Source organism: Scyliorhinus canicula, chromosome 4 (genome assembly GCF_902713615.1).
Source record: "Scyliorhinus canicula chromosome 4, sScyCan1.1, whole genome shotgun sequence".
In the NCBI taxonomy this organism is placed as follows: Eukaryota; Metazoa; Chordata; class Chondrichthyes; order Carcharhiniformes; family Scyliorhinidae; genus Scyliorhinus; species Scyliorhinus canicula.
In genome coordinates, this window is record NC_052149.1 from 104,968,649 (window position 1) to 104,983,493 (window position 14,845).

Genomic DNA, 14,845 nt, shown 5'->3' on the forward strand with positions numbered 1-14,845 from the left:
GGCCATAAACTCTGGGGAAAAAAAAATGCTCTTTCTTGGGGCCAAGTAATTTTTGAGATCATCCTTGAGTAGGCATCATTATAAAGCGCAATGCTGCTCCTTATTCTAGGGTCAGGTATCAAATTATTAGCATCAAAACACAAGCCATGATTTTCAAATGCTTATTAATCTATTGCTCTTCTAGAAGGAAGGATTTATTTTAGGAAACCATTGCTATGTGTATATTTACCATATCAAACTTCACCACTAACCAGATATTGAATGACTTTAAATACTGTTAAATTGTCATAAACTAAATTCCTTATGAAAGTAAATGTTTGGAGCTATTTTAATTCTAATTGATGACACATTAAGTATTACATCAATATTGCAATATTGCCTTTTGGATTTTAATCAAACTTGACAAATAATCCTGTTGGGTTTAAATTTTGTTGCTGAGAGCATGTTTAAAGAATTTTTATTTGAACACTGAAAGGAAGGAGGGTGTATACATCAGTATTTTGTGTAGCAACCTCTACGAGCTTTGTTTTAATTAATTTATGAATCCAGAGCCAAAACAAACATTTTTTATGGTTCATGGATGTTACTACAATATTGGTCGAAGGCGCATCAAAAATCTATTCAATATCATGTTATTGTTTGTACTTCAAATAAGCGAAGCTGGAGTCCTGCTTTATATCTTTCATTTAAAAGTTTATATTTAAATTCACGTAACCATAGAATTGGCTTCTACTTGTTTTTGATCTTCAAAATTTCTACCAAAACTGTTAAGAAAAATATGATCCAACGTGGGTTGGTTTCATTAATGCCTGACAAACTGGCACTACCTAAAAGTGTTTGTGTTTTGTAACCTGTAAGAGTATTTATTTATTTTGTCCGAATTGAATTTCGTATATCACAGTTTGAAAATATCAATAAGATCACATCAATAATATCACCTTTGTTGAAAGTAATTTTTTTGGCTCAGCAAGTTTATCCATAAACAGCACACTGCAAAAATCAGTTTTAAGCTGGTTCTGCTGAGTTAGGTGATGCCAGTTGGGGCCATGGTGAGGATGTTGGAATTGCCCATAGCACCCCCTGATTTTAGAATTGGAAATTAACCATAGTTCTGACAGCTGATCACGACCACTATCATAAGTGTGGATCAGGTGAAAGTAGTATCTGACTTGCCTTTGACGTTCCCTGTGACCACAGCCCATTTGGTGTTTTTTGATTCTGAACCTGGGCGAGGTAGCAGCATGATCCATGCCTGTGGAACTGGATCCCAACAAACGTTCAACATCTGCGGTAGAGCAGAGGAGCAAATTAGTAAGAAAATGGGGGATGGGGTTGCAACGTTCTTCTAAACTAAACCATATAACTGATCCCTCGGGTAAAAAATATTTGCAGTACTATTACTTTGTTATCTGCTGCTTAACAGCATTGCTGGCATTACGGTTCAACTTGATAGTCTAATGTGAAGTATAAATGTCTCTGCTTCCATTTCCTTGAAGTCAGTAGGTTAGCTTTCTCCTGTCAAGGAAATCTCTTTTTGGTTTTTGCTATGTTGCATGGTTCACAGCTAAAACGGAGCATTTTGCTTGAGCAGTCATGAAAGATAATGAGTAATGACAGTAGCACTGACGTGACAGTGATGAGACCTGACAGAATTAATCAGTCAAAGTGCCTGCTTCATGTGGAATGCCCTGTGGAATGGTGGTCAGGGCATATGCAACACTAAATATGAAAATCCTCATTGTGTGACTAGTTCCGGAGAGAAATAAAGGCTTTTATTGTGTATTGAGCATGTGCATTTGGTAGACTGGTGCACATTTAACTATTTTCATAGTTTCTGTGAAATTAGGGTTTTTTAATGGTGAACCTTCCTATAGCATCAACACCCGCAAGCTTTAGCCAAATCAGAGTAACTGGGCTTTACTTCTGGATATCAAATTTATTTCTCAAGATGGCTGTCTATTTTCAGATCCTGCATGTAATTGCAAATTTGACCTTTTAAAATATTTTGCTGAAAACCAACGTCAAAAATGCCTTCATTACATGTGGGGAGAAAAACATAGTCTGAGAGAAGAATTATGTTAAAGCATGCTTGTATTTGCACAGAAGTTACACTTACAATTGCATCTGTTAAAGCTGTGGCACTTGCAAATTTTCTCCCTGCTCCAGGCATTTTGATGCTTCCCTCATTTTGCTATGAATGTATTTTATGGCAAGACCTTGTGCAGAAATGGATATATGGATAAAATAGCCTTGTTTCTCATTTAAAGCTGATAGATTGTGTGCTACAAGTTGTTTAACTGGGGGCTTTGGAACAACTTAGTTTAATTTTGTTAATGGGCTAGTTTTGTTTTTAAGTAATTTCTCAATTATGTTTTTAAGTCACTGATGTTAGATGTACTATTGGCAATGAGTGCACTTGTTGTAAACACAAGTGTGTATGTATTAACAGTTGCTTTTGGAGAAGATAGACCCAATGGTGAGTTTATTCCAGGAATCAATGCCCTTCATTCACTTTAGCTTTGTTTTATGATATTCATTGTAATCATTATCTCTTGATGTATTTGGTGTGTTTGATGCTATCTTTGGGGTACTCTAAAATAATTAAAAACTTCTTTGTGATTCATTTAAATTGTCTTTGCTTTAAAGGAAGTTGTGAAATACTACTTCTTACAACTAATTTCAAGGTTAAATCTAAATATAATGACTTTTTTTGGACGTTTCATTTCCAGTTCACTTTGCTTAGAAAATCCAACTAAAATCTTTAATTGTGCACCTCCGATATGTTTTATTAACCATAAACACATACCAAAGATATACGCTTTCAAATTACAAATATTGTAAAAAACCCATTCTTTCAATGCCCTCTGGTTATCCGGTTGTACATTCCATAGAAGCATTTCTTTCCCTGTTCTACTATATATGAAATCTGATCCTAAAGACTGAAATGTTAGCAAACCTCTGAGTGAACCTTTCTCAAACAGGCCTCCTTTCAATATAACTTTTCCTTTACAGATGCTATTCTGAATATGGTGAACATAGCTGCCAATATACTTGGGGCCAAGAATGAAGCTGAAGAAATGTCTCAAACGGAAGGTAACCTGGCTTTTCAATCTCACAAATATTTTCAAGAGAATTTTGTTTTAATTATGGTTGCTAATTGTAATATCCTGGTGTGGTTTGTACACTGCAAGAAATTAAATGTCAGCACTTCGTACTATACTTCAAACTTCATATTAGCCCATATTAGAGGCATTTATTTTCCCAAGATTTTTTAAAATTGGAAATTCAGAAAATACAATGGAGGTGAAAAGAATACCTTTTTAGGACAATCGCTTGGTGTTTTTAAGGTGTGAACAGGCTTCCCTTATAAGTAATCTATTGAAGGATACTTTGCTTGGAATCCTAATCAAATGAAACTTGCCTTTTATGGAGTAAAATTGGGCCTGTGTTAATTTGTAGTTGGCTCTTCTACTTTGTAAAATTGAAGTAATGGATCAAACTGCGAACAACTCGAACGTAAATCTAACGCACAAAAAACATTACAATCCATGCCCCTTTTCACTTCCTTTTCTAGCTAATGGTGCTAGATGGAAACTCCCGAGACCAATAGGATTTTATTTCTTCTATCTGCATGCTAACTGTTTCTCTAAAATTTTAGATTCAAAATAATTTAATTGCCAATTGCTAGATTTCAATCCTGATGTGAAATACCGTACCAGGTATCGAAGGAGTTTAAAGAAATTAGCAGCTTGTTAAAAGTGTTTTTATTTAGATTTTTCAAGTTTTATACATAAAGAATAAAATAATTAACAAACCGCTGTGTAACTGAAAATATCCCGAACTATCATTATTTGCACTGACACTGGCCGTAGGTGCCTTGTATAGCAACTGTACCCGCACTGCCAATTTGGGCTCTATCCCTTACCATTCCACCACCAAAAACAAATGACCCCCACCTTCTCGGCATCCAATGCAAGAATAACGTCATGCTCTCTACCCTCGGCCCGGAACAAAACTACGTCTAAAACCACCTCACATTCGATTACAACCGCCGGCCCTTCACAAGCCCCGTCTGATCGTCCCCTAAAATCTGAGGGAGACACTCCTCCAGTCTCCATGGTAAAATCTGGGCATCCGCATCGAGCGGTATGAATCACACTCCACCAGGTCCTTATCCTTCTTTAACAGAAGCGTGATGAACACCTGCAACGTTGTTTCTGAAGAGACCCCCACGCTAGTGAATCCTCAAACATTTCCACCAGTAATGGCACCAGCTGATCAGCAAGCGAGCCCATTCGGCCCCTGCGCCTTATCCATTTGCATGTGCCCAATCGCTGTCCAGATCCCCTCTGCCCCCAATGGCTCCTCCAACCCTTTCGCGGTACACTTTCTCTACCTTGGGACACTCCAGAAATTCCTGCATATCCAACCCGGTGGCACTGGCCTTTAGAGGTTCTTGTAAAACACTTCAAAAGCCCCATTGACATTTATCCGGCACCGACACAAGTCCCCTACGTGAAGTCTGAATCTGGACAATGTGCCTGCTGCCTCATCTGACTGGCTTGGAGGTAGCTGGCCGCCTTCCCATATTTATATTTTACCCTCCTTGAATGCTGCAACTCTTATCAGTTGAACAAATTGCATCTGCAACTTCTTTCTACTAGCCAAAAGTTTAGGAGTGATGTGTTAGGCAGGTTGGTTCGATGCGGACTGCACTCGATGCAGAGAAGTTAGAAACAGACATCTAACACTGAAGAAGATCCAACACGGTTTTATTCAGCGATAGAACTGATAAACGTATTCAGCTGTGGGTCGACACTACTGATCTGACTGGTGACCTTGTAGTAGCTTGACCAGACTTCCGAACTACCGCATGGTGTTTTCACTTGCTAGCTCGTGGACTCTGACTGTCTCAGTAGCTGGGTCCCGAGAGAGCGAAAAACCTAGTGCCCTCTGGCTTTATAGTGGTTGTGTCCTATCTGGTGATTGGCTGTACTGTGTATGTTTACTGGTCATCCTATTTGTCAATCACTGCCTGTCTGCATCTCATTTATATTATGACAGGGAGTACTTTCCGTTGACATCCAACATCTCTTCCACTAACCGTTGCCACTCTTCCCTTGCCTCCCTTTCTACCTGCGCCTTGTGCAAGATTATCTCCCCCCTCATTACTATCTTCAGGGCCTCCCACAGCACCGAGCACCTCCCAATTCTTGTTAAACTTCACATACTCATCAATCACTCTGGCCATCTTCATGCAAAATTCTAAATCTGCTGACCGCTTCACGCTGGCCGTTGGGCTGGCCCCACCACGACCATATCAACCAGGTGCAGTGCATGATCCAAACCTCCCAATCACTATTGCGAATATTCCGCTTTCCTCGGCAGCAGAGACGTCCCCATCACAAAGTTGATGCGTGAGTACACGGTGTGCACCGGAGAGTTAAAAAGAGAATTCCATGCCCCAAGGGTGCAAAAACTGTCACGGGTCTGCTTCACCCATCTCCTTCCTGATCGCTGCCAGTACCTTCGCTACCCCAAAACTTCAGCTTGGACCAATCCAATGTGGGGGTCAGAACGCAATCCAAATCGTGCCCCTCCCCCCCCCAAAAAAAATCAGCTGGTGTGTTTCCATGTATGGTATGGCTGCCAACATCCTCAAACTTTACAACGCCCCAGTTTGGAGCGTATGAGCTCGCCAAGACGGCCAACTTGCTTTCCTTCGTCCCTGTAACTATGGCATACCTGCCACTGTGGTACAGCTATTTCCACTGAGTGAATTTCCTCTCCATCCCTAAAACCAGAGCCCACCTAAGATAGCAGTCAGCCCCACCCTCCTGATTGGACAAAGAACAACTCCCAGTCACTACTTCCCCTCAACCCAACATCTCTCTCTCCCATTCTTCTTTCCCCCCCCCCCCCCCCCCCCCCCCCCTTGAGGCGAACTTTTAATTTTTTCCATACCCAGGAAACTCGACAAGTCCGCAAGCCACAACTCAGTCTTTGGGGGCTTTGAGTCCCTCCACGCCAATAGTATTCGTTGCCGGGCTATCAGGGAAGCAAAGGCTCTCCCCCTGGACTCCCGGGTCTTCCGAAACCCCAAAAATTGCCACCCCTGGACCCATCGCCACCCTTGTTTTTAGCACCCGGGACATGACGTCCGCAAATCCCTCCCAGTACCCCCTCAGCTTAGGGCATGCCCAAAACATGTGAACGTGGTTCGCTGGTCCTCCCGCGCACCTAGCGCATTTGTCCTCTATCCCAAAGAATTTGCTCATCCGAGCCACCGTCATGTGGGCCCGGTGAACGACCTTAAATTGAATCAGCCCGAGCCTGGCACATGTCGCGGTTGAATTTACCCTACTCAGGGCCTCTGCCCACAGCCCGTCCTCCATTTCCCCGCCTAGCTCCTCCTCCCATTTAAGTTTCAGTTCCTCCGTCTGGGGCCCTTCCTCCCTCATGAGCATCTTATAAATACCCGAGACTCTACCCTCCCCGTACCCACCATCCACTTCCTTATCATAGCGATGTTGGCCGCCCAGTAATAATTAATCAGACTCGGCAAAGCCAGCCCTCCCTCGCTGCGGTTCCTCTCCAACATCGCCTTCTTCACCCGCGGGGATTTTCCCGCCCAGACAAAGCTCATGATCATCCTGTTAACTCTTTTGAAGAAGGACTGTGGAACAAAGATCGGGATGCACTGAAAAACAAACAGAAATCTAGGGAGGATTGTCATCTTTACAGTCTGCACCCTCCCTGCCAGCGACAGCTGGAGTGCATCCCATCTCCGAAACTCTCCCTTCATTTGCTCCACCACCCTGGCCAAATTTCACACCACTCTTTAAAGAGCGCTGACTTTGCCTTATTAAAGGCTGCCTGCCTCCTTGCCAATTCTGCCACTACATTGTGGTATATTCGAATACTGCTGCTTCCCACCGAACCTCCCGATTCACCTTGGCCTTATTCAGAACCCTCTCCTTCATCTGATAGCAGTGAAAACATGCTATTGCTGCTCATGGTGGCTCTTTCGCCCTGAGTGACGGGTGGGCCTGATCAAGCTCGTGGGGAAACCTGATCCTTCTCCTCTCTTTCACCCCTCCTTTCTCTCCGACCCCCGTTCCCAAAATCAACTTCATAAATATTGCCTCAAAATCAGTCTGCCTCTGCGCCTCCACCCTCTCAAGCAACCCCACAATTTTGAGGTTCTGCCGTCTCTCCCTATTCTCCAGGTCCTTAACTGTCACTCTCAGGCCCTTGTTCCTGTCCTCCACCCACCGCAGCTTTGCATTCAGCGAGGCTAGCTGATCGCTACATCGTGACAGTGTCTCCTCCACCCCTTTTCCACCTTACAATGTTCCCGCACTGTCTTCTGAAGTCATCCCCAAAGCCTCCTTTATCAAATGCATCATCCACCAACTTTTTTTTTGTCTCCATCATTTTTCTTCCTTGCTTCTCCATGCTTGCCAAATTGTCTTCCAAATTCGGCACCTGTTACCTCTGTCAAAGTGTCCACTATAATAGGTGTGGCCCCACCCAATGTGCTTGTCTTCACCATCTTCAATCCAGCAGAATGCTGCCGCACCTTGCTCGGTTCCTCAGAAGGGCAACTGCTCACATCTTTCTATTTTTTTTGTTGCAACTTTTGACATCTTCACACAAAAGGTTTTCAAATGGGATGAATTTGTCCACCAATCACCCCAGGATGCAGGTGAAAAGAACCAAAAACCAAGCACTCTAGTAGGAATGACCTTGCGTGGGACCTCCTACATGTCGCCACCAGAAGTCCCGCCAGCTTACATTTATGAAGTGCTTTGTTTGTTAGCTTGATTTATATCAGTGAATTACTTTTGAAATGCAGCAGTGAGTGCTCACCCAAGTCCAAAAACCAATGAAGGAGGTAAATCACTAATCTGTTGTAGTGTTGCTGGAAAGAATCATCTTGGTTCAGACACTTTGTTTCCTCTTCAAAATCAGCTGAATGGGCAGACACGGTCACAGTTTAATCGCTCATCTAAAATATGGCACGGTGTATCCTGTAACTTTCCCACCATACTGCATTGAATCTTCAGCCTGTATTACATGTTCCAGTTCTGAAGTGGGATTTGAATTGCAATCTCTGCTGCCATTGAACCAAACTGATTTTTCTTGTCTGAATTTGTCCTTACACCAAACTTTGAAGGTTAAATGTATTGCCTAGGTTATAGTACTGAAAAATAATTCTCTGCATTTAAAAAAAAAAAGTTGGAATACTTATATTTTTCAGTCAATGGAAGTGCGAGACCGGAGAACGAAACTTCAAAATTGGACATTCCTGTGCTGGGTCCTAGTCCTACCTCCTCACTGCCAGAGTGAGTAGTTATGAGCATTTTGAACACTTAAAAGTTGCTCCAAATTAAAATTTTGCTGGTTTCGCACAGTGGGCTAAACAGCTGGCTTGTAATGCAGAACCAGGCCAGCAGCGCGGGTTCAATTCCCATACCGGCTTCCCCGAACAGGCGCTGGAATGTGGCGACTAGGGGTTTTTCACAGTAACTTCATTGAATCCTACTTGTGACAATAAGCTATTATTAAAATGTGGTGAAATTTAATTCTCATGTCAGTAGTTCTTTATTGCCTCAAGCATTTAGTTAACACTGCTATGTGATCCGGTAACTGGCAACAAATAGTTTTTAAGGTCTGAAATGGGTGTAAATTAAATACCAGTTTAAATTATAGCAATAATAATACTGGGTTTGACAACTTGAAGGGTGTCAAACCATCCAAACAGCCATGCTCATTAATCATAAGGGAAGTTAGTAGCTATTTTTTCAAATGAAAGTTTAATTTGCACAGCGTATCAAACACCTAGTAACAGTGAACAATAGGGGTTTTGAGAGCATGTGAAAAGAGTAATTTTGGAGAATTTTACTTGTGGCACAAATTCCAATGATGGAGAGAGGTGATTGTAAATGAGAAAGAAATAAAACCAAGATTGCTTGAAGGAAGATTGAATGTTCATGTGTACTGTATAAATATTTTGAATTAACCTAGATCAAATTGGCAGGAGCAGTGCAACCTTGTATGGATTAGGTCAAAATTGTCAAAAGAGAAAGAATGTGAAGAATTAAATTAGGACATGACAGCAGTATCCACATATTGCAGTACTGTTACAAACCTGATTAGAATAGAATGATACAGCATAGTAGGAGACCATTAGGCCATTGTGTCTATCCTGGCTCTTACTAGTCAATTAATCCCACACTCCTTCCCTATATCCCTGCACATTTTTGTTCATCCGTTTTGTTTCTACACTCCTTCTAGAAGTTAGTGAATCTGCTTCTGTTGCGGGAGCTTCACCGGTAGTTGTTCAACTACAGAGTTCTTCAGTCCCCAACTGACTAGACGGCACTTGGAGAGTTTCAGCTCATGAACCTCTTTATATTCAGGCTGTAGCAGGGACACTAAGCTATCAATGGGTGGCTTGCTAGCTGCCCGAGCACAGAAAATACAGGTCAATTATACTTGTCTCTTTTATCGCTAGTAATTAACATGCACTAATCAAAAGAATACATTAGAATTACGTAATGCATTAGAATTACGTAATTTATTAGATAGGAGTATAATCACCAATCATAATCAAGGCTGTCCCTAATATAATATCGCCAAGCACGTAGATATCTGTACTTGCCTATTAGATACTAGACATGCATAAGATTAGAATTATTAATTATCTGTGGGGTCCCTAGCTGCCATCCTATTGTCCTGTGATTGTACGGTGCATAGCTGCATGATCAATTGAATGTTGTGTGCAAGCTGTGTGACTATAATCCTTGCTGCAATTTTAAAAGGTCCTTGAGATTTATCTGTTGTGGCAACAGCCTTCTGATGCTTGCTTGTCCTGTCTGTGAGAATTCAAATTCGAATTAAGACCAGCAGAAGCCCATGTGAATGCTTAGGTTTTATTTTAAACCTGTATAGGTTTGTACATAAACTTGTATGATTTGATTTATTAATCCTTTCGGCTTCAACCACCCATTCAGGCTGTGCATTCCACATCAATGTAATCTGCTTTTTATTTCTCATGTTGATGCTGGTTCGTTTGCTATTTGACTTAAATCTGTGTTCTTTAATGACTGACCCTTCCACTGCAAACAGTTTCTCCTTCGTTACTCCCCTGCGAATGTGCAGAACGTACTTTAAAGCTATTGCTGAGGATGACGCAAGTAAAGTGAAACGTAAATCTTTTTTAAATAATTCATTTATGGGATGCAAGCTTCACCGGTTAGGCCAGCATTTATTGCCAATCCCTAATTGCTCTTGAGAAGCTGGTGGTGAGCTGTCTTTCTGAACTGCTGCCGTCTTGAGGTGTAGGTACACCACAGTGCTGTTCGGGAGAGAGTTTTGACCCAGCGATAGTAAAGGAACAGTAATATTTGAAGTCCGGATGGTGAGTGGCTTGGTGGGAAACTTCCTGGCAGTCATGTTCTCCTGTGTCCGCTGCTCTTATCCTTCTAGATGTGAGTCATTGTGGATTTGGAAGGTGCTGCTTAAGGAGCCTTGGTGAGTTCCTGCAGCCCATCTTGTAGATACACACTGCTACCACTGTTTGTCTGAATTTTTGTGTGGAAACGGTGCAACTCAAGTGGACTGCTTTGTCCTGGGTGATGTTGGGCTTCTTCAGTGTTGTTGGAGCTGCATTAATCCAGGCAAGTGGAGAGTATTCCATCACACCCTTGACTTGTGCTTTGTATAGGTAAGTAGAACTCTTTTAGAAGTAGGCATTATTAGAAGAGTGGATAGCACGGTAGGTTAGTGAATTGTTCTTTCATCTTAGACAGGTGAGACAAAAGTTACAGCTCTACTGACCACAATAATAATAATAATCACTTATTGTCACAAGTAGGCTTCAATGAAGTTACTGTGAAAAGCCCTAGTCGCCACATTCCGGCGCCTGTTCGGGGAGGCCGGTACAGGAATTGAACCCGCGCTGCTGGTCTTGTTCTGCATTACAAGCCAGCTGTTTTGCCCACTGTGCTAAACCAGCCCCTGCAAGGATTGCATAGATTGATTATCCTGAAGGGATGGACAGCCTGACATGTAGGTTTTGCACTACAGAGTGGGGCATCATATGGAGATTGGGGTTTAAGCCATTTTGTTGATACGATGTGGAGTTTTTACTTTGCACATGGACCACACAATACCTGAAGGTCCTTGATTGTTAAAATTATCAAATAATTGTTTGCTCGAACAATTAATGAATTGTGAAATTTAATTGATACTCTGCCTTCATCTTTAGGCCAGACTTGGTTGTTGAACGTTCCATAACTGGGGAAGGTGATGAACTGGAGCAAGACCCTTCTGATTCAAGCACTCACAAAGAGAACTTAATTGTGCAGCTCGTACAAGATGAAGATGAGGAATTAGTGAATCGGCAGTCCACTGTCACTCTTCTAAAACCTGGAGATGATGACGAAGATTATAATAGAGGCAGTTGGTTTGAAACTGAAACACAGATGTACTGCAGTGAGCTGCCCGCTATTTCTTGTATTTCTAATTTCCCGGAGTATATTTATAAACGCTGCTTCCTTATTGTGGCCCTCCTACGGCAGCGCAGCCTAACACTGCTAGGTAATGATAAAGTTCAACCAGTTCCTGACATCCACCAGCTTCTAAGTGGGCAGGAGGAAACTGTTTTGGTCAATGAGACTAAAGATGTGATCAAGAATGAATTGGACAGCCTGTCAGCTGAAATGGTGTCTAAAGTTATCAGTGAAAGTCAGTCCAGTACTGATTTGTCTGAGAATTTAACTAATCAGACAGACTCTATAGAGTTGGAACCCAGCCATCCTCCACCTGCTTCTCATTCTCCCGAAGTCAGTACATCTGATATAAAATATGACGTGAAATGTACTGCCATTCTTCAAAGTTCTGATGATGTTGTCACTGACACGTTGGCTGACCAGGTCCATCTTCAACCAGAGCTTACTGTACCCATTGTGGAACAAGGTACGGAAACTAAACTGGAGACCCCACAAAAGGAAACAACTGACGTTCCAGAGGAAACTTTGCTTATATTAGAAACTGAATCCGCTAATCAGACGAGTTTGGGTGTTTTACTAAATGGGTCTGTCAACGAAAACCAGGAAATTGCTCAAATACCAATAACGCCTACAGTGCCCATACAGACAGCTGATAGTATAGATGAGCAACCAGCAACTGAGATTCAGAATGAAACTACTGGCGGAAAAAGGACCTTGGTAGAAACGGAAGTAGCTTTACTGCCCTCGGGTTCAGATATGTCTGTCTCATCAGCAGTAGAGACAAAAGATGAAGATCAAACTGCAGAAGATATCCTCCTGTCTGTTCCATCCTCAAATGGGTTAAATAGAACAGTTACTGATTTCTATGCAGAATTGCACAATGTTACTGACTTGGGATATACTAATGGGAATCAAGTGCATGGATCCAACCAAAAGGAATCTGTATTTATGCGGCTCAACAATCGTATCAAGGCATTAGAAATGAACATGTCCCTGAGCAGCCGGTATCTAGAAGAACTAAGTCAACGGTGTGTACAATAACCTGGAGTACACCTTTTAAACATCTTTTCTTTTTGCTTGTGAAATGATGAGTCACGCAATTTATTTTAACCATTAATTTGTGCATATTTTAATGTTTTGTAGCGAAAAATCAAAATTACTTAACCGTGAAATCTGTACTTCATAATAGTGCTGGTTAGTCAGCAAAGTGCATCACAAGAGCTTTCAAAAGAGTTTCCTCAAGTGCAATTCTCCATATACTTAGCAGTGTGATGAAGCAGACTCTGTTGTAGTGGTTGGGATCTGCCAACCTCAAAATATGCCCTTACAGCTGTTACTGTGAAGATCATAATTGGATCCATTTCATATGTCTTTGCAACAATACCTTGATGAGATCCAATATTTTGGACAAACAGTTGAGAAAGGAGGAGGGCAACAACTTGGGAGGGGGTTGGGGGAGATGATAAAGCAAAGATTAGTAGGGCAACAGATGAAGAAAGAGGACAGGGCAGGAAGAGTGTGGTTGTGGGTGCAGCAAAACAAAATTGTTTGATTTCCTATGTCTTGATTTCTATCTGTTTCCACTCTTTGTTTTTGGTAATTCACAACTTTGGTGTCCATTTGGCTGGCACGGTTTTCATGTCTCACTCTTATCGTTGCAGTGGGAGAAGTTCTGGCCATGAAATCTTTTGGGGTGGGCAGTTTAAGCCATACCTGTTTTGAGGTGACTTGGGGAGGTTCAAAGAGAAATGGAGAGGTTACTGCATACTGGAGAAGAGAAGGTGTCTATAATAGTATATGTTCTTCTGTAGATGTCCTTGACATCCGTCCAGTGGGGCTTGGTCAGTCTGTCCAGAGATGGTTGTCCTTTTGGCTCAACTCTGTTGAGATGAAACATGTCTGCTGCATGGTGGTGGGGACTCTGATATTTCATTGCCTTTCAGGCATGCAACGCTGCTGCTTTTCTGGTGAGGTTGGAGAGAGTGGATCAGGCTTTCCGCTCGCTTGTGCAGGTGGGGAATGTGTGCAGAATGATGGTTTACTTCACGGGTCATGTTAGCTTGGTGACAAAGGAGGAATCATTGCCTGATCTTTCACTGAGACCAGGAAGGTATAGTCCAACTTCTGCATTGTTGGGGTTAGATTGTTTAAATATGTCCAATGTCGTTATAGTAAACAGAACTTAATTTCTGTTCTGGGTGGGAAAGATGGAATATTTGACTAACATCTGCTCTGAATGGGTGGTAGTTAGTAGTAATCAGACACCCCTGGTCAGTTGGTGAGGCTGATCCATTATTTGCATCTTATTTATGTTTTTGGTATTGCCCGATTTACCAAGAAATGCATAATTGGGCTGGAGGAGTATTGTGCCTCATCTCAAGGTCCGCATTTTTTAAATGAGTGGTGCTTGATTTGTGCTCAGTACATGGGTTAGATACTTTGCAGAGATTTTTCCTTCCACAAATTTGACCATTTTGCCATTGTTTTCAAATTGTTTTGTGTAATGACTGAATAGATTAGTGGCCACAGACATCTCAAGAAAGGAGTCTCTGGCCACTTGATGGGAATGCACTTTGTGAACCAGTAATAATCATTATAATAATAATAATAATCTATAATCTTTATTAGTGTCACAGTAGGCTTACATTAACACTGCAATAAGTTACGATGAAAAGCCCCTAGTTGCCATACTCCAGCGCCTGTTCGGGTATACAGAGGGAGAATTCGGAATGTCCAATTCACCTAACAAGCACTACTTTGGGGACTTGTGGGAGGAAACCGGAGCACCTGGAGGAAACTCACTTTTGTGACTAGTCTTTCAGCTGGATGTCACAGCATGTGTGCAAGGTGGAAGGTAAATTGCTATAGCTGTGTCCAGAATTGCATCTTTCTGATGTCTGCTATGTTGTGGATTTTTAGCCTGACATACAATTTCCCTTTTTGAACCTTGGGGACTGTCACAGCCATTTTCACAATGCAGTTGGGGGCCTGGTGTGTTTTACATTAATGCTCTTGTGTGTGAGACACTTTTTGATCAGTGGTTTATTATTAACAAAACTACGCAGAAGAGCATAATTGAAGCAGGAATAGACCATTTGGCCCTTCAGACTTGCAGTGCCATTTAATAAGATCATGGCTGATCTGATTGTGACCATAATCCACTTTCTTGCCAGCTGCCAGTTACTGCTCGACTTGCTTGCAGATCAAAAATCTGACTTGCGCTGGACGGACTAATTTACGTGCACTGAATAGGGAGAAGGGAGACCTTAATTTAGTGGTATCTGACAAAACATTTGGCTCTATTTTTAGTTACCTGTGTTTATTTG

General features: G+C 41.9%; 1 protein-coding gene across 2 annotated transcripts in view; it reads left to right on the forward strand.

Annotated features, from left to right (window-relative positions):
• suco (SUN domain containing ossification factor) overlaps positions 1-14,845 on the forward strand; it is a 105,890-nt gene that overhangs the window by 74,016 nt on the left and 17,029 nt on the right. For both annotated transcript variants that reach the window (XM_038794969.1, XM_038794970.1), the window contains exons 16-18: positions 3,013-3,093; positions 8,264-8,348; positions 11,276-12,547. In XM_038794969.1, coding sequence (XP_038650897.1) covers positions 3,013-3,093; positions 8,264-8,348; positions 11,276-12,547 — 1,438 coding nt within the window. The remainder of the gene's footprint in view (positions 1-3,012; positions 3,094-8,263; positions 8,349-11,275; positions 12,548-14,845) is intronic.